The 24,903-nt window shown below is 38.0% G+C and overlaps 3 protein-coding genes across 5 annotated transcripts; 1 reads left to right on the top strand and 2 right to left on the bottom strand.

Annotated features, from left to right (window-relative positions):
- Positions 1-305: 305 nt before the first annotated feature.
- LOC137730514 (kinesin-like protein KIN-13A) lies at positions 306-6,907 on the top strand. 2 transcript variants are annotated; one of them, XM_068469504.2, is made up of 14 exons: positions 306-781; positions 902-1,174; positions 1,277-1,495; positions 2,511-2,696; positions 2,920-3,024; positions 3,149-3,226; positions 3,388-3,473; positions 3,933-4,091; positions 4,512-4,841; positions 5,009-5,227; positions 5,331-5,925; positions 6,019-6,084; positions 6,258-6,483; positions 6,601-6,907. In XM_068469504.2, exons 2-13 carry the CDS (start codon positions 968-970, stop codon positions 6,438-6,440), a joined length of 2,433 nt encoding a protein of 810 aa, XP_068325605.2. In that variant the 5' UTR covers positions 306-781; positions 902-967; the 3' UTR covers positions 6,441-6,483; positions 6,601-6,907. The 2 variants fall into 2 exon arrangements, with proteins under 2 accessions (XP_068325605.2, XP_068325606.2); XM_068469505.2 differs by having other exon boundaries at positions 672-781; positions 2,428-2,696.
- Positions 6,908-7,291: 384 nt separating this feature from the next.
- LOC137730515 (ubiquitin-like-specific protease ESD4) lies at positions 7,292-11,992 on the bottom strand. The gene is made up of 9 exons (XM_068469506.2): positions 10,772-11,992; positions 10,494-10,573; positions 10,319-10,412; positions 10,065-10,163; positions 9,320-9,412; positions 9,115-9,234; positions 8,161-8,264; positions 7,991-8,063; positions 7,292-7,712 (listed from the first exon to the last, which is right to left on the bottom strand). The coding sequence occupies exons 1-9, from the start codon at positions 11,579-11,581 to the stop codon at positions 7,650-7,652; spliced, it is 1,536 nt and encodes a 511-aa protein (XP_068325607.2). The 5' UTR covers positions 11,582-11,992; the 3' UTR covers positions 7,292-7,649.
- A 5,767-nt stretch (positions 11,993-17,759) lies between these two features.
- On the bottom strand, positions 17,760-23,476 carry LOC137731509 (uncharacterized). Of its 2 annotated transcripts, XR_015957777.1 has the most exons (14): positions 22,938-23,476; positions 22,421-22,604; positions 22,234-22,302; positions 22,044-22,142; positions 21,557-21,636; positions 20,659-21,466; positions 19,528-20,207; positions 19,060-19,144; positions 18,892-18,943; positions 18,729-18,778; positions 18,486-18,533; positions 18,200-18,387; positions 18,056-18,120; positions 17,935-18,019 (listed from the first exon to the last, which is right to left on the bottom strand). XR_015957777.1 is itself a non-coding variant. In XM_068470629.2 (13 exons), exons 1-12 carry the CDS (start codon positions 23,144-23,146, stop codon positions 18,211-18,213), a joined length of 2,541 nt encoding a protein of 846 aa, XP_068326730.2. In that variant the 5' UTR covers positions 23,147-23,476; the 3' UTR covers positions 17,760-18,120; positions 18,200-18,210. The 2 variants fall into 2 exon arrangements, 1 of the variants encoding a protein (XP_068326730.2); XM_068470629.2 differs by having other exon boundaries at positions 17,760-18,120.
- Positions 23,477-24,903: the final 1,427 nt, after the last annotated feature.

Genomic DNA, 24,903 nt, shown 5'->3' with positions numbered 1-24,903 from the left:
ATCTAAGACCTTTCAGTTACTAGTGAAGATGAACATAATTAGACCGTAGGTTGGATGAGTCATGATTTTTTCTTTTTCTTTTAGTGTTTCGTTTTTATTTTTAAATCGTTTTATATGATTATTAATCTAGGTGGCAACATAATTGGATATATCAAATTGATTTGCAAACTCATTTTTGGAGAACTAATTAATTAATTTTCTATTTTAAGTACCAAGTTAATTTGGAGGTAAAATTTAATTTTCAGATCCAACGTGATAAAAATCATTTGGAAAATTATAATCCACCAAAAATGAGAATTAACGACATCGTTCTCCTCTCTCTCTCTCTCTCTCTCTCTCTCTCTCACAGTCCAACTTTCTCTCTCCTGTTGTCGTTAGAAAAATTATTTTATAATCCAAGCAAGGCGTACAAAACTTTCTCTCTCTTCCGTGGAGCTCCTCACCATCATCAACCCCATTGCTCCGAAACCAAATTCTAACAAATCCTCCCACCCTCTTTGCAATTAAAATTAGGGTTTTGCTTTCTCCCATTTAGCTCGCGGATCTGATCGCAATTTCAATTCTTATGATCAATTGAGAAGCCGCAGATCCTGGTTGCGTTGATTTTATCCGGTTCGGTTCGTCTGATTGCGAATGTGAGAAATTAATTGATTTTCTGCATTGCTCAGTGTGGAATTTCTGCGGTCGGATTGGATCGAATTGCAGATTCTGAGGGTTCGAAATCGCATTTCCTTTGGTTTTACTTTCATGTCCCGCTTCGAATTCGAGTTTTCTCCACCCCGTGAGTATATTTATAGTTCCATGCAGATCACCGTGCTTTAAATCGGTTGAAATTCTTGTGCTTTTTCCATTTTACGTGTTTATATAAACGCATTTGTGTGGTGTGTTCTTTGTGGAGCAGTTGTTGGTATATAGATCTTGAAAATTGGCTCCTCAAAGACGGTCGCAGCGCCACGTGGGTGGCCAGATGCAGCAGAGCAATGCCGCGGCGGCAACCGCTCTGTACGACCATGTCACTGGCGCTGCCGCGGGGCCTCTGCACAATGCAGGCCCGGCAGGCGATGCTGGTGACGCGGTCATGGCCCGGTGGCTCCAGTCCGCTGGGTTGCAGCATCTGGCCTCACCAGCTGCCACGGGCATTGACAATCGTCTTCTCCCCAATCTCCTCATGCAGGTATTGTTAACTTGTATTTGTAGCCATTGCCAAAAAGATTGCGCTATCTTTACCTGTAGAATTTCATGACGACTGACGTATAAATGTTTGATATTGCCTTAGGGTTATGGAGCTCAATCTGCCGAAGAGAAACAGAGGCTTTTCAAATTAATGCGAAATCTTAATTTCAATGGGGAGTCTGGTTCTGAGCCGTACACGCCGACTGCCCATTCTTCGGGAGGGGCTGCATTAGATGGTTTATATTCTCCAGAGTTCAGGGGTGATTTCGGAGCTGGTTTGTTGGATCTTCATGCTATGGATGATACAGAGCTTCTGTCCGAGGTATAGTTTATTAAATAATTTGTGAATATTGTGCCTTTAACTTAGCATGAAAGTTCTACATAAATTGGTTCTGTAAAATTTTTAACAAAAGAAAAAAAAAACAGTACATTATTAGCTGTCATGCCTCCCACCCCCCCTCCCCACCCCGAATGTTGTCCAAGGATGATATAGATAACTAATCTGTGACACTGAGTGATGTTGTTTGAAGTTTCCTTATGACGCGCCATGTTATAATTTAGTGATATCTGCTGGAATTCTGACTGGTTGCACGCTTTGGAATATCAAGTTGTAACACCATTATTTTGGTCTGAACTTATGGCCCAATTTTTATGAGCTAAAAGCTTTTATTGACAATTCTGGGTGGGTTGATGGAATCCCTCAAAATTCATTACTTGTAAAAGTTGATGGGATACCCAAATGCTAAAACTCAGATTTGGGGTTTGAGTCTAAATTTTGGATTCGACAAGGAATTTTTTTCATTTTATGTTATATTTCTACCCCACCGTATGAATTTGTGTTATATGAATTGAAACCTAAATTTGTGTTTGGATTTGGCAAAAACCCTATATTTGGGTTTTGAGGCATTGGAGAAAAGTTTTATATTTTGACCCAAATATGTCATTTGAGTCTAACGTCTATGCTGCAGATGGCCAATATTTGATTCTATGGTTCGCATGGTCCCATTTTTGTTTCCTTTACCTATCGGTTTTTAGTTTGTGTTTTAGATTTGAGATATTTTATAGCTGCAGAAAAGCAGTTTGTACCTTTGTTGGAAACTAGGAAGCGTGAGGAGTTAAATCTAACTTACGTTGGAAATGTTGTGCTCAAAGATTACAGCTATAGGGCCATAGGAAGAAAGGGACTATATTTCTGTTGTTTCTTGTTCTGTTTCTTTCTTTGTTAATAAAGTGCGGTATCGTTTACATGTGCAGCATGTCATCTCTGAACCCTTTGAGCCATGACCATTTCCGTTCCTTTCTTTGTTAATAAAGTGCGGTATTGTTAACATGTGCAGCATGTCATCTCTGAACCCTTTGAGCCATCACCATTTATGCCTGGTGGTAAAGCATTTGAGGATGAGTTGAATTTGACAAGTAATAGGCAGCAAAGAGTGCTACCTGATCCAGATCCATCAATTCCATTTTCCCAGAGTGAAAAGGAGAGCACAAAGGAAAATAATGTGGCTAAGATTAAAGTTGTGGTATGTGGTTCGATTGGCAGCTGAGTGTTGTGCTTGTGCATTGTTGGACGTGTGGTTATATCAAATTTTTGATGACTTGGTTCCTTATAATGTGTGAATGCTTTGTTTCATATATCGTTTTGGCATCTTCTCGTGTTGTGTGATTTGGAGGCATATGATGGATGACATGTGTATTACTTTTCATGGAAATTTTGAAAGATTTGTGTTCTAATGGTTATATTAGGTACGCAAAAGACCTTTGAACAAGAAGGAGCTTTCACGGAAGGAGGAGGATATTGTAACCGTGTATGACAATGCTTATTTGACAGTCCATGAACCCAAACTAAAGGTTTGTTCTCATCATTCACGAGGCACCAGATGCTACTTAACTTTTAGCTGAATTTTGTTTTGGGATTGAAGTCTCTTTCCTCACATATTTTCTTTGGGTTTTACTTTTTGTTCTCATATGATAGGTGGACTTGACTGCATACGTGGAGAAGCATGAATTTTGTTTTGATGCTGTACTGAACGAGCAAGTTTCAAATGATGAGGTAACTGTTTTTCGGTAGACTGAAATTTTTTATGTAGACTGCATACGTTGACCTAATATTCCTTTAATGTTTGGGCATGGTCCTTGTGTGCTTGTTTCCTCTATGAGTGTTTCTCAGTTGGATAGAAAAAGTTTGATGATTTTATATTCTTTCTGGACTAGGTATATCGGGCTACTGTAGAACCAATTATTCCCATAATTTTTGAGCGAACAAAGGCTACGTGTTTTGCATATGGTCAAACAGGTAGGTGGTTCATATGGTCTTCCCTTTAGTACAATACGTGATTATCAGTTTATACTTGTTTATACTTTATTCTTTGTCCATATGTGTATTAGACAGTCATCAAAATGCAGTGTCTTTTCATTGGTAGAGTTATTAATTATACTGACCTTGTGATATGTACTTAAATAATTATAATTCTAAAAGCATATTAAATTCCTTCCTAGACTGAGTTTGAGTGCTAAGTTGGTCCTCCTTCCTTTAGCTTTATATACTTTCACACCTTTGGACAAAATTCAGGCGTTCATGCTTATTAGCTCTACTCATTTTGTTTTGTAAAGGAACAATAAAAGAAAAAGGAGTAAGGAAACTGGAGTTTAGATCTGAGACATTATATTAGTGGTTTTACTTGTTGCTATGTGATCCTTTTCAACAAAGCTAAATGTCTGCATTATTAAAGTACTAATGAGATTTGAATTATAGGTAGTGGTAAGACATTCACAATGCAACCGTTACCTATCAGAGCTGCAGAAGACCTCGTCAGATTGTTACATCAGCCAGTTTACCGTAACCAGAGATTCAAATTGTGGCTTAGCTATTTTGAGATTTATGGCGGAAAGCTCTTTGATCTTCTCAGTGATAGGAAGTATATCTCTTTGCTTCATTGGTTCTTTTATTTTAATGTTATGAACATCTTTAAGTTCACTGTTTCATTTGTTTCATTTTAATTTTTAAGTTTAAATTGCTACTACATTTGAACTCGAGATCTCCTCTTTAGAGGAGGTATAGGCTTGTAGATACCTTGGGGAATAGGCTTTGTTAGTGCACTATAATTGTCTAGATGAGTGTAAGACTGGGTGCAAGTCAGATTCTATGGATGATTATGTGCAATTCTGGGTTTGACATGCATTGAGCATCTTCTTCTATTATATGCAACACATTTCTTTGCATGCCTTTTAGATATACATAATATAATACATGTTTATTGTAGATGTGAATTTTGGTTCTTGGTGGTGTAATTATATAACTACGTTATGACATGAATGACTTCATTTCTTTGTAATAGGAAACTATGCATGAGAGAAGATGGACGACAACAGGTTTGCATTGTTGGACTTCAAGAATTTGAAGTTTCAGATGTACAAATTGTTAAAGAATTTATTGAGAGGGGGAATGCTGCTAGAAGTACTGGGTCGACTGGTGCTAATGAGGAGTCTTCTAGGTCTCATGCTATTTTACAACTTGTAGTTAAAAAGCACAGTGAGGTAAAAGATTCCAGGCGAAACATTGATGTAAATGAATCTAGAAGTGGGAAGGTTGTGGGAAAGATCTCTTTTATTGATCTTGCTGGGAGTGAAAGAGGTGCGGACACCACTGATAATGACCGACAAACAAGGTAATCTTCCACTTTATCTTGTTTTGGGCTGTACCTCTTCCATCAGGATAATGCTTCTTAGGCTATAGAAATCCATTATTTTTCGCATTCATTGTAATGCAAGTCTTATACTGGCATCATGATTTACTGACAACTGCATTTTCTTGAATTAAAACGGGTTATTGCAGAATTGAAGGAGCAGAAATTAACAAGAGCCTTTTGGCACTAAAGGAGTGCATTCGTGCCCTGGACAATGACCAGATCCATATACCTTTCCGTGGAAGCAAACTCACGGAAGTGCTCCGTGACTCCTTTGTTGGAAATTCGAGGACTGTTATGATATCTTGCATTTCTCCAAATGCAGGATCATGCGAGCATACACTTAATACTTTGAGATATGCAGATCGGTATGCCTAATTCTATTTTCAACTTAATTAACCCTAATTACTTTGCTAGTGCTTAAAGATTACACTTATGTTTCAAATTAAAAGATTAATTTTAAACGAACAGGGTGAAAAGTCTTTCAAAGGGTGGCAATGCTAGAAAGGATCAAGCCGTAAATTCATTACCACCAGCTAATAAGGATGTTTCATCAGCATCCTCTACACTGGTTTCTGCTGAGGTTGAGAATGTCCGTGAGCAATATCAAGAAGTTAAAGTAGCTGATACAGGTAGAAGAGCCGTGGAGAAAGAAAGTGTCTCATATATCCCTCCTACTCCAGAGTTTGACAAGCAGCCTGCAAAGTCGTCATCAAGTAATCCCATCAATGTACGGGAAGAAAGTCGGATGGCTTCTGGTTCAATGGACAGGGAGAGATTTGAAATGAATAATTCTTACGGTGATAATTACAGTCAGAAGATGCCCTGTTATTCCCAAAACTCGTTTGATACAGAAGAGAAAGTACAAAAGGCATCACCACCTCGTAGGAAAGTAACCAAGGATGAAAAATCAGAAAGGTTGGGTAACTGGGTGAAAAAAGGTGGTTCGGATCTTTCCACTACAAGCTCTAAGCAGCAAAGTACAGGAACCTATAACGCAAGCAATGCTGGGTCCAGACAATCTGAGCCTGAACTTCCTGATGGGAATATCAATGCTATTCTCGTGGTTGGTACTTGTGGCGTGTCGTTTAATTGGGTAGTTCTTTTTCAAGTCTCCTGCACCTTTAGCTAATCTTTTGATCTCTTTGGACTGTTCTAGGAAGAAGAGGCCCTAATTGCTGCCCATAGAAAAGAAATTGAGGATACAATGGAAATTGTTCGCGAAGTAAGTGAAAATTTCGTCTTTTCCTTTTAATGAAATTTTAATTTGCTATTGTCAGTAGTACATAATATCCAAACTCTCTGTTATAAGTATTGTTTGATTTTGTATGTATATGAATTTTTAATGACTATTACTTTCATCTTTTCACATGGTGCTCATCCGTGTTTGGTTGCCAGGAAATGAAACTGTTGGCAGAAGTGGACCAACCGGGCAGCCTCATAGACAACTACGTGACCCAGTTGAGCTTTGTTCTTTCCCGTAAGGCAGCCGGTCTGGTTAGCCTTCAAGCCCGCCTTGCAAGATTCCAGCATAGACTAAAAGAACAGGAAATACTAAGTCGGAAGAGAGTACCTCGTTAAGGCAGGCACTCTGTTCGCTGCGCTAATGGTGGCACCATATCTTGTATTGTAATCCGAACTCTTATATATGTTCATTTTCATTTTTTAACCGCGCCCCTGGTGGAAAGGATTCATAGTAAGCTCCGTCCGTGTTAACTGTCATGTTATTGTCCCGGTACAGTTACAAAGAAGGAGCCTGTGGGAGAAGATCTGAGGCGTTGCAGACTCCTGAGTGTTCACATCCAGACTTGTGGCTCGAATCACGGGAATGGGGAGAGTTCATGTCTATCTGCCAGTAATTTGTGTTCTCATATGTAATTCTTTGGTAAGTCGGTCGATGTGTTCTTGCCAAGTTTCAATGGGTTGTGGATTTCGGCCGCTGTGTAATGGTGGGTTGTGGCCGTTGTGTAATGTTGTCTGGAGATTTGATTGCACAATGTAATATTTTCTAGTAAAGAAAAAATGAAAATAGAATGTTCATTACTCCATCCTCACTATCATCTTATTTCGTTTTTGTTTTTCGTTGAGTAAGCATGCAATTCCGATATAGATCTCACACACTAAATCAAAGTAGCCAAAATGTGGACATGTCAAAAGAGGTTTGCAAACGACTCAGAGCTTAAATGATTAAGAGCGTTTACTTTTGCTGGTCCTACGGTTTTAACCACCCGAGGAGATTTCGATCACTGCTGACGGACCCTCACGAGGGGGGTCGCGTCCCACTCGAAGGTGCCTTGCCTTGTGTATATTTCTAAATCTTGGAAAAGGCAAATATATATTTAATGCAATTGTCATCTGACCGTCAAGATACTAATTGTACTAAATACATGTAAGTATTACAGCCAAATACACAAGGGGGCAAATAGTAGATATAGTCTACTGCCAAAATATTGGCCCAAACAGATGAAACTTTGATATTCCTTAGGAAACTTGTCTTACAATTGTTAAACCAACTTAAATCACAGACAAAAGGCAAATGGCTAAGATACCGAAAGCTTTTGAAACCCTGTGCATCGTGCTCTGATAAGCCTCGACTTACAGGACTCACCTCGCCCAGACAACTCTCAAATCATTCAAAAAATACGAAGCTGGCACGTGACTGGCATTAACGTTATATGAATAAAATGTACACATTGATTGGCACACCTACTTCCTGATGACATCTATTAGTTGCTAATCGCTCTCTTAATTGGTACTACAGCATGTCAAAAGCTAGCTTCGTAGACACAATCAGTCTGCTCTCAAATTTAGGATCTCCTTCGCTGTTCTCAATCGAAAATATGGCATGTGTTTCTGCATTGACAATAAAAACAGGGTTGAATCATACTAATTAAAAGTTGTTCAGCACAACGAGGAATGGTTGGTAGTGCAAGTTCTTCATGGAAATCTATGCAACAGCTCATCATTCTATGGCATACTACTAGGAGAGGAAAGAGCAATAAAACAGGAGGAGCAAGTACCGAGATTTTTCCCCTAGAATTATTGGCTATGATTTCCCATTCTAATGGTTTGAATGCATGTGCAGTCAAATAAATATGAATTAGCAACAGAAGCATCTCTATGCGCTTTACCTGTTTGAAACAGAGCCCAACATCCCTGCTATAAAAGTCAGCATATTTAACCATGAAAACGCCGCAGTCATACCTATTATAATTGATCAGAACAATTGATTATAAAGAGTTCGCAAAAGAAAATAAAAATTATTTGCAGCAAGTGTCAAGACATGCACACGTTAGCCTACCCATTCTCCTGCTCAGGAAGGTTGTCAACATATTCTAATTCCCAAGAACTCAAATCGATATCCTTTCCACTCTTGTCCTTCACTTCATCAACGTAGTATTTAGCCTGCCAACATACAAAGTGAACGTTAGCTGCAGCTCAATTGATTGAATGAACTTGCTACTTTTCCTACCATTTTGAGGGCCTGCCATAAGAATCGAGAAAAGGAAAAAGAAAAAGATGAATAAACTAACAGGTGACCCTAGTATCTTCCGGCTTTCTTTTGTCCGTCAAAATGAGGCAAATAAACAATAGTATCAGATTGATCAGCTAAATGAACAAAGGGAATATAGTCAAAATCCATTGGAGCTTCTAACTATGAGGTTCAAATCAAAGTTCTGACAAGCAAGACGACCTGGTAGCCATAGTGTTCAAAGGGTTGGTTGGGAAATCATTAAGTTCGACTATGTAAGAAATGAGAAGTGTACTGTCTGCACTACTTTTTGGCCTTCAAACTTCTAGACAATTATTTTAAATATCACTTGCCACCAATTAACATTTTTTTTACAATGAAGAGTTAATTTATGGTAGATGATTGATGAAATGGTTGCTCAGACAGCATGACGACAAAAATGTTTATGAGTAGAGAATGGCTTTGGATTCAATAATTTTATGTGCATATTGCATACCACATCAAGAAAACAGGGAGGGAAATTCTTCCCAAGTTCTGGCAAGGCTGACAAGATGATTTTATACACTTTTAAAACCCAGACAATTCATATAGATGGTTCCGTAAAGAGTAGCAGAAAATTATAACATACCGACTAATGGCAAAACTTTTAGTTTTATAAAAAAATGTAAATGTCCCACACCTGCTTACCACAAAAAAATAAAATCAAACGTATGTTGACGAGGGCAAGCACCATGCATCAATATTTTTATCAACAGCCAAACAAAAGATGACAACAAAACGTACCAATATTCTCATCACTTGGGTATCCCTTCCTTTGAGTGAATCAAGATACTGTAACTTCCGATCTACCTTGTTAATAACTGCCAAGCACCAATGTATTTCTTTGTGGATGGGAACAAATATCTGAGAAGAAAACCACTTATGAAATAAATGTAATTTCAGTAGAATTGAGCATATGGTCCAGGGCAAAAGGTTTGAATGAAGTTACTTTGTCGCAATCAATGAGGCTGTATCCCAGCTTTCTTTGGGTAGTCCACCTTTTGACAGATTTATAATCATAGCCACCTTTCCCACTTATCAACTGCACAATGACTTTCAATAAATAAGAGCATATAAAACAAATCAATATCTTAAATTGGACAGCAATATGGTACCCAATCTACGCAAATTATTACTAGGAGTCTAGGAGTGTGAATGGGCTGAGCTGACAGGCCTTGCCTGCGGTTAGCCTAATGAGCACATGACTGAGCTCTCAACCAGCCCAATCTTCAGGCCCAAAGTTGATTAAAATGTAATATACGTAAACAATGAGAGAAACGACCGGGGCATATCAGGTCAGGCTTATATCAGGCTGATTTATCCTGAACTTCAAATCAAATTTTTTAGCTCAGCCACAACTCAGACGAGACTTTTCCTAAAGATTGATGAAACTGCACCACCATGAGACCAATTGAAATAAACTGGAATTAGAGCTTTATAAATTATTAACATTTTCTACTTCACCAAACATAAATTGTCTCATGGAAGTTTCATAAATCAAGGAGTGACAAGAATTTATATAACTCATAACAGTACGCACTTATCTAGACAACAAACTAATGATATCAACATATATTTCCCAAACTCTTCTGACTAAAAAAAAAAGAGAACTAAACAGAATATGCATATACGAATATGTGCCAAGAACCATGAGTAAAAGATAGAAGAAGAAAGAGTACATGCAAATTACAAACCTTTTTGTAGAAAAATGTGTTGAAGAAATGACATTTTAAGAACTTTTGCGGTTCTCTCTTCTCCCTCTCTTTCAGCAATTCAAAGTAGACGTTTATGACCTGAAAAGGAAGAAAGTGCACGTTATCAAGAAAATAAATTACCAGTTTGGTAAACCCGTGTAAGCCCCCCATCAACCATTAAAAACAATATCTAATGATGAAACTAATTTTTGTCATTGCTATAAAAAAAATGTAAACACGTAACCTAATAATACCTCATCGTTCAACCATGCGCGTGGTCTAAGGCACTGCAGAAGTTCACCTGTTATCTCTATGTTCGAGTTCTCATGAGTTACCAAGACCCTCCTCCTGTTGAAGGAACGCCAACACTGTTATAGTTTACCATACACCAATTTCAAAATGAACCAATGTATATGCATAAATCCCTACCGGTTGGAGGACGAAAATGCTTGCTCAATCTGAGCCACTTCCTCCTTTCTAAGAGGGACAAATGGTTCAACGGGCACAACCTAAAAAGAAATGGGAATAGCATATTAAGACTCTCGAGCACATAATTCGTTCCCAATCATTACTTACAGGTTGATACAAGCTTTTTAACTTCAGAATCTGTAACAACTTCAAACTACCCAGATAACCAAAGAAATGAAAACGATATTTTATAGCTTACAACAGGTAGAAAGTTAATGCAAAACGATAAAAAAACTTACCTCCTCGGGTTTCTTTTGTGGACGCAGCGATTCAAGCATAGACCGTTTCTTCCAATGGAAGTCAATCTGGGAATCCAAATGTTTCAATTTCGGAGTTCGCCTCTCTACACTCTCAATCAACAGCTTGTATGCTGCCTTACTTGGCACACCTGCATCATGATTCAGCGACAGTGAGTCCAACATCTTCCCTGCACTGTCCACTTTGAAAGGGGCGTTCGTAGTTGTGGGCAAGTCTGGAACCACTGAAGAAGCCGATGGATGGGTAACCTGAGTTCCACAATCAACCATCTTCGTATCCAAATCCTGCCCATAATCGACCACAGAAGGCCCTTCTTGGTCATCTTCCTTTATAGCCACAACTTCTTCTATGCTCGAATCCTCAGAAACCCGGTCATCTTCAACCTTCTTATCCAATTCAATCACCTCCTTGTCCTTGCTTGAATACCGAAATGCACCGAAGGCATCGCTCTTTGCCTTGTCCAAATGGTAACTCAGTATATTGCCCATTATGTCACACGACCGCTCCTCAGTAACCCCTCTGGATTTCGAACTCGAATCGCGAAAGGACCCGAATTTTTGTGTTCTGCAAGGGGCGTGAACTCTAGGCAACGGCGGCTTTATATCGGGGTACCGAGAGAGCCTTGAACCAGGGCTTTTAGACGAGATAATGAGTCGGCTCGGGCTCTGATTCATATGAGACAATCTGTGTCGCTTCGAGCTTTGAAAATTCGGCAAATTCAGAGATGGGTGCGCACAATTGAAGCTCAAACACTCGTCCCCTCGCTTACGATTGCTGGTTAGCGCTCCCATTGACAGACCCGGAGCTCAAAAACGCTAGAAATTCACATCCCATAAATTCACACCTCATCTGACGAAAACCATGTTAGGGAAACAATCAGCTGGCGAATCTTAAACCCTAACTGTGACGCAATCGAATCCAAAATTAGGGTTTTGGGTATGCTGCGAAGAGAAGGAACAGGGGAAAAGGGGGAAGACAATGTCTTTATTGGAGATTTGAAGGGAACAAAACCCTAGAAACGCACCAGAGAATCAGTGGAGACAAGACAGAGTGTTCACTTGAACGGAAGTGGGGAGACCAATTTTTTTATTTGAATATTTGAATTTAGTTGGAGACTAATTTTAATTTTGATGCAAATTGAGTTGGGATCTGCATTGATGCGGGTTTAACAAACGCTTCGGCTTTCGCGGTTCGTTGGAAGAGAAGAAAAAAGAAGAAAAAAAATAATAAATAAGGTTTGTTTTTTTTTAGAGTTTTAACGAAAAGTTCACGGTACTGTTTACTTTAAGGAAAAATTACATTTTTACACTAAAAAGTCAATTCTGGTACTATCATTTTACCCTTTATTTTGTTCTTATCATAAACTCTTTTCATTAGTTTTCTTTTATTTTTTTCTCTTATTTGAGCGCAATCGATATTTTACGTTTTTTTTTTTTAACAAAAGATATTATTTATATTAAAAGGAGTTTATTTAAACTAAAAAGGAGGGGTATGCTTAACACTACAATAAGCTAGTAATAATATGGTTCAAATTCGTTATTGGCGAAAACTAAATCTAAGACATCTCACCCACAAGTGAAGAAAAATACTACTGGACCGTAGTACTAAGTGACATCAATATTCATTGTTAATCTACTCTACTTTATTCTACGTTAAAAAAGAAGACAATTCATCCCTATACATAAAGTTTTAGAGCATCTCTAAGAGAAATGTCAAAATGTTCAAATTAGTACTAACAGTCGAATAAGACAGCAACAATGTTTTTCAACCAAAATGCCAAATTTGACATGGCATGACATAATTTGGCAATCCTCACTGTCTTAATTGACAGCAGTTTCAAATCTTTTTTTAATTGATTATTAAATGTTTAGAATTTTATTTTTTGTTTTTTTGGTTTTAAAACATTTATTATAATAGTTTAATACAATAAATAATAGTTTAATTTGACATATCTGATACAAAGCAAAACTTTAAAAGATGTTAAGGTGCCACATAGACTGTCAAATTTAATTTTATGTTTAACATTTGATATCTCTTTTAGAGATGCTTAACTACTCTGGTTTTTACTTTCTTAGTGTTTAAAAAAAACCAGTAATCCTAATCTTAACCGCTAAAGAATTAATTAATTAAGAGAATAATTAGTTTCATACTAATTATGACCTGATTGATCTCAAGTATATAACATGCATACTTGAAGAAATGTGTATGAATTAACTATGGAAAAGTTTTTTTTGGGTAAAATAAGGTGGTAGCAAACCCCAACCAAAACTAAGAACAACATAGACAGAATGAGCCTTGGAGATCCGAGCAATCGTCCATCAGCGGCATCCCAATCCACATAGGAGGATCATGACAAATGCAAACCCCGAGATCCATATTGTAGCTCCAGCTAACTAAATAATCAACAACATAATTTTTTTCCTCTAAAAATATGAACCAACTGATTAAAGCCAAAATACAAACTCCAAATTTATGCCTGCATAACTTGTCCCTGCCCAAAATTAGCAGAAAATCCCCCTAACCAATCACCACAATGATCTCTAAGAACTCCACCAGCCTCTATTTTCCCAGAAGTTCTTTCTTCTTAAGCCATCAACATTAAAGATCTGAATTACAGTTGGCTTCACGGAAACTTTTCGGGACGCCTTCATCCATTTAGAAGCATCCCCTATTATAAGAGCTTTGGGATCCCTTGGCATAATAAAATTAGTATAAAAAATTTGTTGATTTTTCTAAATTATTCGTTACACTGCGCAGATGGCAATTTGCTCTTTTATATTATATATATATATATATATATTTATATAATTTTTAAAAAACTACGTTTTTTATTTTAGCAAATTAAAAGAATAAAAGAAAAAAAAAACCACCCACTATGTTGGTAGTTTTGTTTCGTTTGTCACATCTCGGCCCGGGGCGGATCACTTCCCGAGCCCGCTCCACCACCGTAGCACGATATTGTCCGCTTTGGGCTTACCATTACCTTAACACAATATTGTCCCCTTCTCGCTTAACTTCGAAGTTCCTACGGAACTCGAAGCCAATGAGCTCCTAAAAAGCCTCGTGTTAAGGTAGGGATGAGAATATACATATAAGGATTACTCCCATGGGCGATGTGGGATGTCACAATCCACCCCCCTTAGGGGCCCGACGTCCTCGTCGGCACACTCGCGACTAGGGTTAGGCTCTGATACCAATTGTCACATCCTGGCCCAGGACATATCACTTCCCGAGCCCGCTCCACCACCGTAGCACGATATTGTCCGTTTTGGGCTTACCATTCCCTCACGGTTTTGTTTTTGGGAACTCACGAGCAACTTCCCAGTGGGTCACCCATCATGGGATTGCTCTAGCCCCTTTCTCGCTTAACTTCGGAGCTCCTACGAAACCCGAAGCCAGTGAGCTCCCAAAAGGCCTCGTGTTAAGGTAGGGATGGGAATATACATATAAGGATCACTCCCCCTGGGCAATGTGGGATGTCACAATTCGTTAGTCTGAATTTTTTTTTTTTTAAATAAATAGTTTTAGGAAAATTTTATTTGAACCCATGTAATCTGTTTCTACATCCAACTTACTCTTTAAACCCTTATTATTTTTAATTAAAGAATTAATATATCTTTAAATCCAAAATTATTACCTAAATTATCCTCCCAAACCCAATTAAAAAAGTAAATTTATCTTTACACCCATTTAGAAAATAAAATCCAAAATTAAATAATTTGGTGAAGTTTCTACTTGCTTATGAATCTTCCATATACCTAACACTTTTCAATTTCTTGTTTTCTTGATATTCATGTACCTGTGATTTTATTTGCATGTAGGAATAATAGATTTTCTTAAGCAGAAGAAGATGCTTTAAAAGTTGTGTATTCAAAGAAACTCGAAATAAAAAATATTTTGGGTCCTTTGTCTCCCCTCCCACCTTGAGCTCTTTGAAACAGAGCTTTTAGCCATTTGTCTCCTCTTAAGCTTTTAGCTAGTGACTGAGCTTTTTGAAATTTCTTTCTAAACTTTTCTATCAATTGCTTCACTGCATCTTATTTGATTTTTTTCGTCAAGTTTCAAATTTCCAACTGAAGCTTTTTTACAACACTATGACATCTCCTATGTGCGCATCTTATTTGATCGTTTTTTGTATAATCTTCCTAGTAAAACAAAGGCCCCTCAATTTTCATGGGCTATCAACTTATTCATGAAAGGTCAGTGATAGCATGGTAACTAATGCATGCTTAATATGGGAGGACAAACTAGTACGGCAACAAATTGTAATGCCATAGAAACAATTTTTTCTTTCTAATATGCCAAACAAATTATTAATACTTCCACTTTCCATAGAAATGGTTTAGCATCCAAGAAATTTGGTGTCTGCAACAAATTATTAATACTTTCACTGCGGTTGTTGCAGACAGGATTTCGTATCAAGTAAATTTGGTGTCTGCAACATCTTTTGTAACATTTGCACTATTTCCCATAGAAAGTTTAACAAACTATGTGCAACCTGGATTGATGAAAAAAAAAATGGAACCCAAATATTCATCTTCTAAACTCTAAAAAATTGAAATTAGACGATTTTTTTTCTTCACAAATTGATTTATACCTTAGTTGGAGTATTCAAAACTTCAAAATCACCATCTATCGATTTAAAAAAAAAAGCTTGTTTTTCTCTATAAAAGCTATTAGGGTTCTAGCTGGATTGAACGTAGAATAAACAAGGAGTGATGGTGGGTTTAATTATAGGGGGTGAGTTTATTGATAAATTTAAGTTTTATTTTTAATTTTATATTGTATTTGATGGTAATTATACAATATGATAAAAATGACAATTAACATTTAAAATTTAAATTGAATGTAAAAAGAGATTATGTGAGTTCAAATAAAATTTCTCATAGTTTTATTTTAAAATCTTAGAGAGATAATTTTTAGATTACGAAAGATTCACCTTTGTTTGCTTTCTAACTTTTTATACATAGATTGTTGCGATGCCCATTAGAGAAAAGTAAACGCTTATAAATAAAGTTTGTTTGATTAAACAAAATGTTCTCTGTAGGTAAGGACAACAATGGTTCCTTATAATTAGATTACGAAGTAGTACAAAAAATGAACGGCCATGATTAAATTAAAAAAATACTATTCTTTTTTGCATGTCAATTTAATTGACATGAAGTTAAATTACCGAATAGTCCAGAGTCTTCGATTATTGAAGACTTACTCAATTCCTTCGCGTGAAAGAACACAAAAAAAGTGAGAAATCAATTTTAATGTTGCTTGATAGCTATAGGCCATAGGTTTAAATACACATCTAGTAGTTGAATATAAATGTATCATTAAGAGCATCGACTTCACTGCTACACTGGAGACTTTAATGTTACTTTTTTACATCAAATGTTTCTCCAACCGTGCGTCAGATTAGACAACAATGTCAAATGCTTCATTTTGATTTTTTAAATACTTGTTACCACTTCAAAAGCAACTTATTTATCTTTCTTCGGTCTGAGGCCCACCAAAAATAATATATTTTATATATGTATGGGTCCCACTTGAACAAAAGATATAAAAAACTAGCATCTCTATTGGAGAAAGAAAATTTAAAGATGTTCCAGCATCTTCAAGGGAGGTAGTAAGTTAAATTTGCCATGCTACGTTAAAAAAACGCATTTCTAACGGAAGTAACAACCCAATTAGCATATTGATGCATTAGCAACTAACTAAAATAAAAGGTCAGTCGCTACTTTTTTGGTTAGCAAATTGCACCTGCAATATATTTTATTAATAAATATTGTTTGAAAAAGAGTTTCAAAATAAATCTAGACCTAACAAGAGAAAGTTAAGATATTAATATTTTAAAATAGCATAAAAATGTCAAATGAGTTGGCAAAGGACATCTTTTAACTAAAACTTTTGCCAACTCCTTTAAAGATAAGCTTATTTTTCAGTGCCAACATAGCCATCATTTATAAATTAGACATATCTTGTGAGAGTCTCCATTAGAGATAGCTCAACTAAAGAAAAGAATGCTACTTAATTCACTTGTATCCTTTTGCATCAGAGAACGTAAAGATTGGGAATCTTCGCTGCTCAAGAAGAGCAAAGCTCGGAAATCAAATGCTCATCCGTAATTCAGCATATAAAATACAGCCCCGTCGACGGTGTTAGTGACTTCGTTTCCGTTTTTCTGCGTAGCCACCGGCTCTTGCCATGGCAAGGCCGGTGGCATTCCCTTGACTTCCCTTTGTCTTCTTCTTTTTCTTTCTTTGTCTGTTTTTTGTAATAAACCCAGCCCCGTTTCCTCCCAAATCTTCCCACGATCTCATCTTCCTGGTAACTGTTTTGCCTTTGTTTTCATCATCCCGAGCCTCAACTCTCGTTCACCTGTTTCATCCATCTCATTCGGTCCCTTACCAAATACTATCATCTTCACTTGCCTCCATTTTCTTTCCACGAATCCTAATTTCGATTCCGCCAGTTTTCACCGCAATTCGTCGTTGTTCCATGGGAGGGTGTGTAGAGCTTTGGCTCGGGTGTTTGCACCACCACCCTTGGCCCTTGTAGGTTCCTCCCATTGTTCGCCCTTGTTGGCGCTGTCGTTTGTGGGATCTCTCTTCCCGCGGGCTTCCTTTGTTCTATGGCTGCGATCGTTTTGGTGGTTCGTGGAGGATGGAGCGGTTTTCTTCTTCCTCAACTCTGGGACTTGAGATGGTGTGATGGCAGGTCCTTGTGGCGGAGATGGCTTCGACTCGTTGGGGAGTTTCGGCGGGTTTCTTCTTTTGTGTGGTGTGTTTGTATTAGGCCCAAAAGCTTTCTTTGGGTTTTGTTTTGCGTGTTTTAAGGGTCCTGTTTTTTCTTTTGCTCATAGTGTGTTTTTGGGCGCCTGTTTTGTTTCTTTATTGTTAATATATTTCCCTCTCTCAGTAAAAGTTGAGGAAGGGATATTTGACAAAAAAAAAAAAAAAAAAAAAATGAACAGTCCACTTAGGGCAACACCACACATTGCTTACTCAAACATTCGAAAAATAATACAAAGACAATTTTTCTGGGACATATGATTTTAACGCAACTTTTTCTCCAAAGCACACCCAAGGCTTGTTTCTGACCGTTAGATCGAATAAAGGAAAATCAACGGACAAAAGCAAACAGAGAACGCAAATGGAGAAAAATGGTGTGTTAAAAACATTTCCCTTTTTCTTTCCCTTAATACAATGTTTCTTTGCAAGACAATCCATAAATACAAACGAGGAGAACTACACACACCTGGTTACCGCTACAAAAATCATAAGGTCCAATTATCGCCCTTCGTACGTCGAAAGCCAAATTATTCGGTTGTGGCTTTTATCTGCAAAATAAGAAAATATATGTATCAGCAAGGAGGATGGTTATTATTACGTTCTGGATGAATTTACCACTGAAACTACCTTTGTTTAATTCATACAAGCTGCACAACAGCAGCCACTCTTAGAGCCCCGTTTTGGAGAAGATCAGCAAGCTCATTAAATAGCAGAGCCGTTCGCCATCCCCAGCCCTTGGGAGCTTTTGGTAAAAGTGTGCCTGTTTGCTTAAAACTCCCAAAAACCATAACTTCCCTCTTCGATGGGCAGATTAACTACATCATAAATGTATGAAGTAACGGAATCAGATTACCAGATTCTGGCATAACATGAAAATGGGCTAAGCTGACATTTGTTCACTTTGGAATGTTACCTGATAGCGGGCTGTAACCTTTTCGCGAGAATCAACATACATCTGCACCTGTTTTGGTCATGCACCATAAAGTATCAATTCACAACTTCTATTATGAGTCACAAATGTGAGAAAAACATACTAGTCGGCAAAACATAGTGAAAAAGGGTGATCCTTGAAATGTGAAGATAAGAAGAAGCACTCTTCTCCATAACTAAAATGATCCAATCATTCTCTAAAACAATCAAGGGAAGGCTGGCTAACCTTTCTAAACGAATCAGTAATCTCTGCCTTACGTCGGTGAATAAATAATCCTGAATAACAAATATATGATATGCATTCAGCTTAAGCAACAAATTTGAAATAAAAATCAGGAAAGTAAAACAACATGTTTCCAAGGTATATATCATTTAGCCTGGAACAATACCAAGTGTGCGACGTCCTTGAGGATCTTCATCATTAAAAGCCTGAACGCTAACCTATAAATTGGAACAGAAAATCCAATCTGTCTGAGAGCATGGAAAATGGAAATCGGAAAAGCATCACCACATGTAAATCTTATATTGAAAAGAACAATAAGTTTATACTCAAACACCTTCCACAAAGAACCCGCATAAAAGACTTCTGGAGAGTGCTTCACTTGGCCATCACTGAGCCTGTGCACATCCTCAAATTGCACCCTGTAGAACCAGGATTGAAAGCATAAATGAAATAGTAAAATAGAGACAAGGAAAAAAGAGGTTACTCGTAATTAGTAGGATAGACAATTGAGCATGATGCCCAATCATTAGACCCATGTTATTATATTGTTAATGACATTTGAACTTGAGCAGATTCTATCACAACCAATCTCTCTCACGACAAATCCAGTCCCAAGCAGAAAGGAATTGCATAAATAGATGTGCAAAGGTAGTTATAGAAATTCAGTAATCAATTTGTAATATTGTAAAGTAGACTTCTGAGCTAGTAGATCGATGTACAGCATCCCAGTAAGAATTTTGGATTCTTAGTTTCCAAAAGAGAGTTCATAATCTGAAGCACAGGTGGACACATACTGACATACCCAAAGCGGAATGGAGGGAAGTGACTTAAAGGTGTTTTCATATCCAATGAGATGGAAGAACTGTTTGCATTATCCCACTCAATCCCAAGTGCATGGTCCGACGAATCTACCATCTGAACAGGTACACCACTAGTACTTGGCACTGACATGGACGTCCCGGCCATTCTGCTTTGCATATCCATCTCATAGCCTCTCTCTGTTTGCTCCCCATGAGCATTAGCCACATTGTTCCCTCCTTGGCTTAGCCCAACTAAAGCTGTCAATCCATCTCCAGACAGGTCCCCATTCTGGTCAGTTCTGGCCTCTGAATCATCATTGGCAACAGACTGCTGGCAATTTCTGTTGCCCATGCCAAATGGCACACGGGAAAAGACAAACCGAGTTGGGGGCCAGGCAGTTGCTGGGACAAATGTAGTTCCACGTCCGATACCAGCAAGTCCATCAATCGGACCCCTGACATGCACGCGTACAGGCCTAAAGAGGCCATTTCCTTCACCTGGAGCAGACTCAGCAACATATACATCAGGAGAATTATTCTGATTATGCTCTTGCATGCAGTATCCAGTTGTAACTCCTTGTGAGAATGAAAATTGCTGTCTGCAACTGCATGCTATACTTGGAAGACAGCAACTTTTGCACGTATCCACACCAACTTCTTCGACTCTCTGGCTTAAAAGCATCTATATGATTTTGATACCCAAAGACTTGAGTTAGTAAATAAATAAACAGATAAGTTTTCTTTGTGATGTAATTGTTATTTAAACATATAAACAAATACATAAATTCATCTCTTCAAAAGCATAACAGCAGGGCTACAATGTGTATATAGGAGAAAGAGATGCCCAACATTCACATGGTGGGAGGTGGCTGAGAGCCCTTGCAGTGAGTCTGCCAGGGCCTATAAACATAGTTTCTTAGACTAAATCAATTTATCAGCACTGTGGTTTATCAAATAAAATTCAAATGGTTAACTATACCAGTTAATATGGATAGCAGGGAAGACAGAAAATGCATAGCAATCAAAATTGCTATAAAAACTTGATGGCACCTTGTTTGTGTGCCACAACCAAAGGGTTAAGTAAAGTAGCTATAATTATGAAATTAAAAAGAAAACAGTAAAGAGAAAGAGACCTGCAGCCAAAGACCATCATTTACAGCTTTGCAGGGGAACGCCAGTTCCTCAAGTTGCTTTCGTACATTCAAAAGTGCCTCAAAAGACATGTTACAGTATAAAAGAGATCCGCCTTCAAATATATTAACAAATGCATCATATTTCTCCCCACCAACCCCAAAGTTCCCTTTAGCATAACCTTTAAGCTGTCTTGTCCCTACAACCCTGCCACCCCATGAAAGAGGAGGCATGCCACATCTTCCCCAATCATTTGGCATGAGCTCACTAGTGGAAGAGTTCATTGAAGAGCATTGCCTTGACTGGTCCCTGGCAAACCAACTATTGTTATTTAAGTGATAGCATGATCCTTCATCAGATGGCCCTTCCATAGCCACTCCATTTGCCCCCAGTCTACTTGCTCCAACAGCAACTGGCATTTTAGCATAACATGAGGTTCTCATCACATCTATTTCCAACAGTGAATTGTAGTCGCATCCTGGCTCCAAATTGGACTGAGGGTATGCAACTTGTTGGACTTGCTGTTTGGAATTTGAAACTTCGGTTTGGAAGTCAACCACACAGTCTGCAAGCTCTATCAGAAGATTACGAGCAGTATTATGTCCCTCTACATCGTCTTTTAGAGTTAAGCGCCCGACTTCAGACTCCAACCTTTTATTAGTGAAGCTATCAATAAGATTCTTTCCCTTTGCATTAGAAGAATCAGATGGAGTATCTGTTCCGGCCTCAGAACTGGAACTTCCATGATCATAGTCTTTCGGTTTGCTTTGAGCACCTTTTGCAAGGAATGTATAGAACGCCAGCTCAAACCTTTCCACAAGGGAAAAAGAAAGAACAACATCAAAAGGAACTCAAGCTGTGATTAATAAAACCGAGATAGAAGCTGTCAATGCTCCTTACCGTTTCTCTTCACTGGGTACCCAGAGCTCATCAGAGGTAAGCAATGCAAGCAGGGTTTGAGCTGAAAGTTTTGGAAGAACCTGTCCATGATCATGTCAGGAACTAGAAAATGTAGAGAGTAGGTTTGCATTAACAAAGTTGAAAAACCTTAAAAATATACTTAATCCTTATAAAATTAAACATACTGAGTCATTGACAATAGATAGATCTAAGAGAGAGAAAAAAACCTGAGCTATGCTATCATAATTAAATAGAAGGACAGAGCTTAAGCCATATTTTTCTAGACTGTGGGCAAGCTTAAGCATGCTAGTATTACATAGAAAACAAATATGTTCCTTTGACAACCACTGTTTTGTCCTTCTCTCTCATATTTTCTTATGTTATTAAGATATATGATATCAAAGGAAAAGGGAAGGAGGAAGAAAATGTGCGCAAATCTGGTGAACCCCATAAGTGATTACTACAAAATAAGTTCACCATCTTTTACCTCCTTCAACTCCATGGAACCACTTTGACAAAGGTAGCCCCAGCAAGCATTTCTTACTCGTTCTCCATGTATGCCATAATCTTGGCTCTCAGCGAACACCTAAAAGCACAGTAAGACATTCTCAATTACAAAAGAAATAGGTAGCATGTGGGTCATACATACATACAGAAGCTGCACAAGCATTTCGAACCTGATAGGCTAAGAAGTTTGAAGTCCATAATTCAGATATGATGAAGTCTGTGCATATTGAACATAAATCCTGCATCAAAAGAGCAGCAACACGTAATCTAAATGCACATGAAAGGATAGAACTTCTAGATTGGAAAAGAAACCAGTTCCGTAAAGTAAAAGAAGACATCAATATGTTAATATGATACCTGAAGGTCAAGAAATGAAGCGGCAGCCAAAACATGAAATGCATTGTTATCACTCAGCTTGGGGTGGTGCCCATATAGATATGCCAAAGCCATTGTGATCGCTTCTCCGTTAACATTCTTATCATCAATATGTAAGGTTAAAACATGGGCACCGGCTTCTTTCCAAGGTCCATGAAGCATGTTCCTGCCAGACACATACAGTCCAGCGAATGAAGATTGCACAAGGTGATTACTAAGCACCTAATCAATACATAATTACGCGTGAATGATCGAAAACAAAACTGACTTCATCAAATCCCACATTGCCAAGCTCAAGCTCAAGCTCAATGCTGCAAATGCTAAGCTAGGTACTATCCATATATACATACATTCACGTAACTATTCAAATTAACAATAAAACCCCACAATTATCAATTAAACACAATCAAACAACGCGGATGAAGCCGGTGAGGGGGCCAAATTGAAGTGGCACATTGGTAAATTGACGAAAGGAGTTCGGCGAATTGGGATAACGGACCTGAAGTATGGGCTGCGGGAGAGAATGAGGCGGTGGAGTTGGTAGGTTGAGCCCATGGCGTGGACGACCATATCGGAGAAGGCGCCGGAATTGAAGCCCTCCATCTGTATGTGGTCGCAGAGGGCGGTGAGGTTGCAATCCAGCGCGCGCAGCTCGCCGCTGGTCCGGTCGTTGTCGGAGTGATGCGAGGGCTGAATCGTCATTTTCATCCGCGGCCCGTACGACCGCGCTGGCTTGCTGGGGTATCGGCGGTCCACGTGAGCCGCAGCAACACTAGACTGTTTCCGATTGCGTAGTCTATGAGAGTGTGGATGGGAGTGAGAGAACGGTGATAGGAATCAGAGGGACGGACATTGTTGATTCGCTGCCGTTGTTACTTGGTGTACACGAGAAATGAGAAATTGATGGGCGTGGGTCGGAGCCGCTTGACCCGACTACTCACTAGCCCCCGCCGTACCCACAACATTGGGGAAGCAAGAAACTCTAGCGGTGATATTATTTTGGATTGGATTAGCCTAAGAATTAATAATTCATTTGAATGTGTTTTTAAAATGACTGAAAGTGTTTTTACAAAAAATGTTTTTCCATGAAACACTTTAAATTTTTACTAAATATTAATTTTAAAAACATTTCCACTAAAAATGTTTTCAATCATTTTAAATGCACATCCAAACGAGCTCTAAATTAGACTAATTTAAACTACTTTAGTTTAATTAAACATTTGGTGCAGTGGATTAAGAAGTACGATAATGAAAACAGTATGTAATTTATTATCAAAATTAATTTTGATTTTCTATCAAAATGAATTTCTTCCCACAATCTCTCTTTCGTCTTCTCCTTCTTGATTTCGAGTCCACCAGCGAACTCCTCCACTTCCCTCATTAACTTCACAATTTCACCGTTTCCTCGTCGCACTCTCAATCTCATCATTTGCTCCATCCGGGCCAAAAGAAAAAAATCACAAACACTCTTCTCCAACTCCATCCCAATATTATCTCTCATCATTTATCTTAGCGTGCACTTTTTAATAAAAAAATTTCAATCATAAGTTTATCTTTCCGTAAAATGACAGATAATAACTTTAAAATCTATAATATGTTGTGCTCCCCAAACCAACCCGTTATCTTAACAGGTGCTTATCGGGTTACCCGATAACGACCCGATTCATTATCGTGTCGACCCAAACACCTGTTAATTTCGTGTCGTGTCGTGTCGGGTTATCGGGTCGTGTCAGAAATTGTCAGGCCTAGTGCTCCTATTCGATTAGAAATGTGATTGTGTAAATCCTAGTAAATCTATGAATATCTCCTTATATTCCTATTAGGAGTTAATTACCTATTAAAGTTGTAATCCTAAAAGGGTAAGGATTTTACCTATAGTACCACTATAAATAAAGGCACAATGGGGTGGGATAGGACACATCTCACAATTACATCTCTCTCTTTCTCTTTACTATTGATGCTCCCCTCTCTCTATGGCCTCCATAATTGTTCAGTAAATTATGTCTACAACACGTTATCAGCACGCTCTTGACGCTACGCTAAAGAGAGTTTGATCTTTAATCAGGGGAGTATTACGTTTTAATCATTCTTTTTATGATTAATTTATTATTTTATTGAATTGATCTACATACTATTGATTCAATTTAATTTTGCTTTGTTGAGCGTGATACAATACATTGGAGATGCAAGTTCGGCTTTCAGATAAGGATCTTCTACAAATTCAAAGGCTCAGTTGTTTTCTTCCAATCAGGTTCTTTTAAAATAAATTAAGATATTTCAAACGACTATGAAGCATGAAAACATTCCTCATGATGCATGAACCTCCTATATTTATATTTTCCTTCCAATTATATATATATTGTATATATGTTCATATATTTTGTCAATATATATACTTGTTCATGCAATACCCAATTATGCTACATGGAATTTGTGAGTCAAAGTATCAAAATTAATTTAGAAGC

The sequence above is a fragment of the Pyrus communis genome, chromosome 16 (assembly GCF_041283825.1).
Source record: "Pyrus communis isolate YQ-2024b chromosome 16, ASM4128382v1, whole genome shotgun sequence".
In the NCBI taxonomy this organism is placed as follows: domain Eukaryota; kingdom Viridiplantae; phylum Streptophyta; class Magnoliopsida; order Rosales; family Rosaceae; genus Pyrus; species Pyrus communis.
The sequence above is the reverse complement of the archived record's forward strand: the minus strand, read 5'-3'. Positions and strand labels throughout refer to the sequence as shown.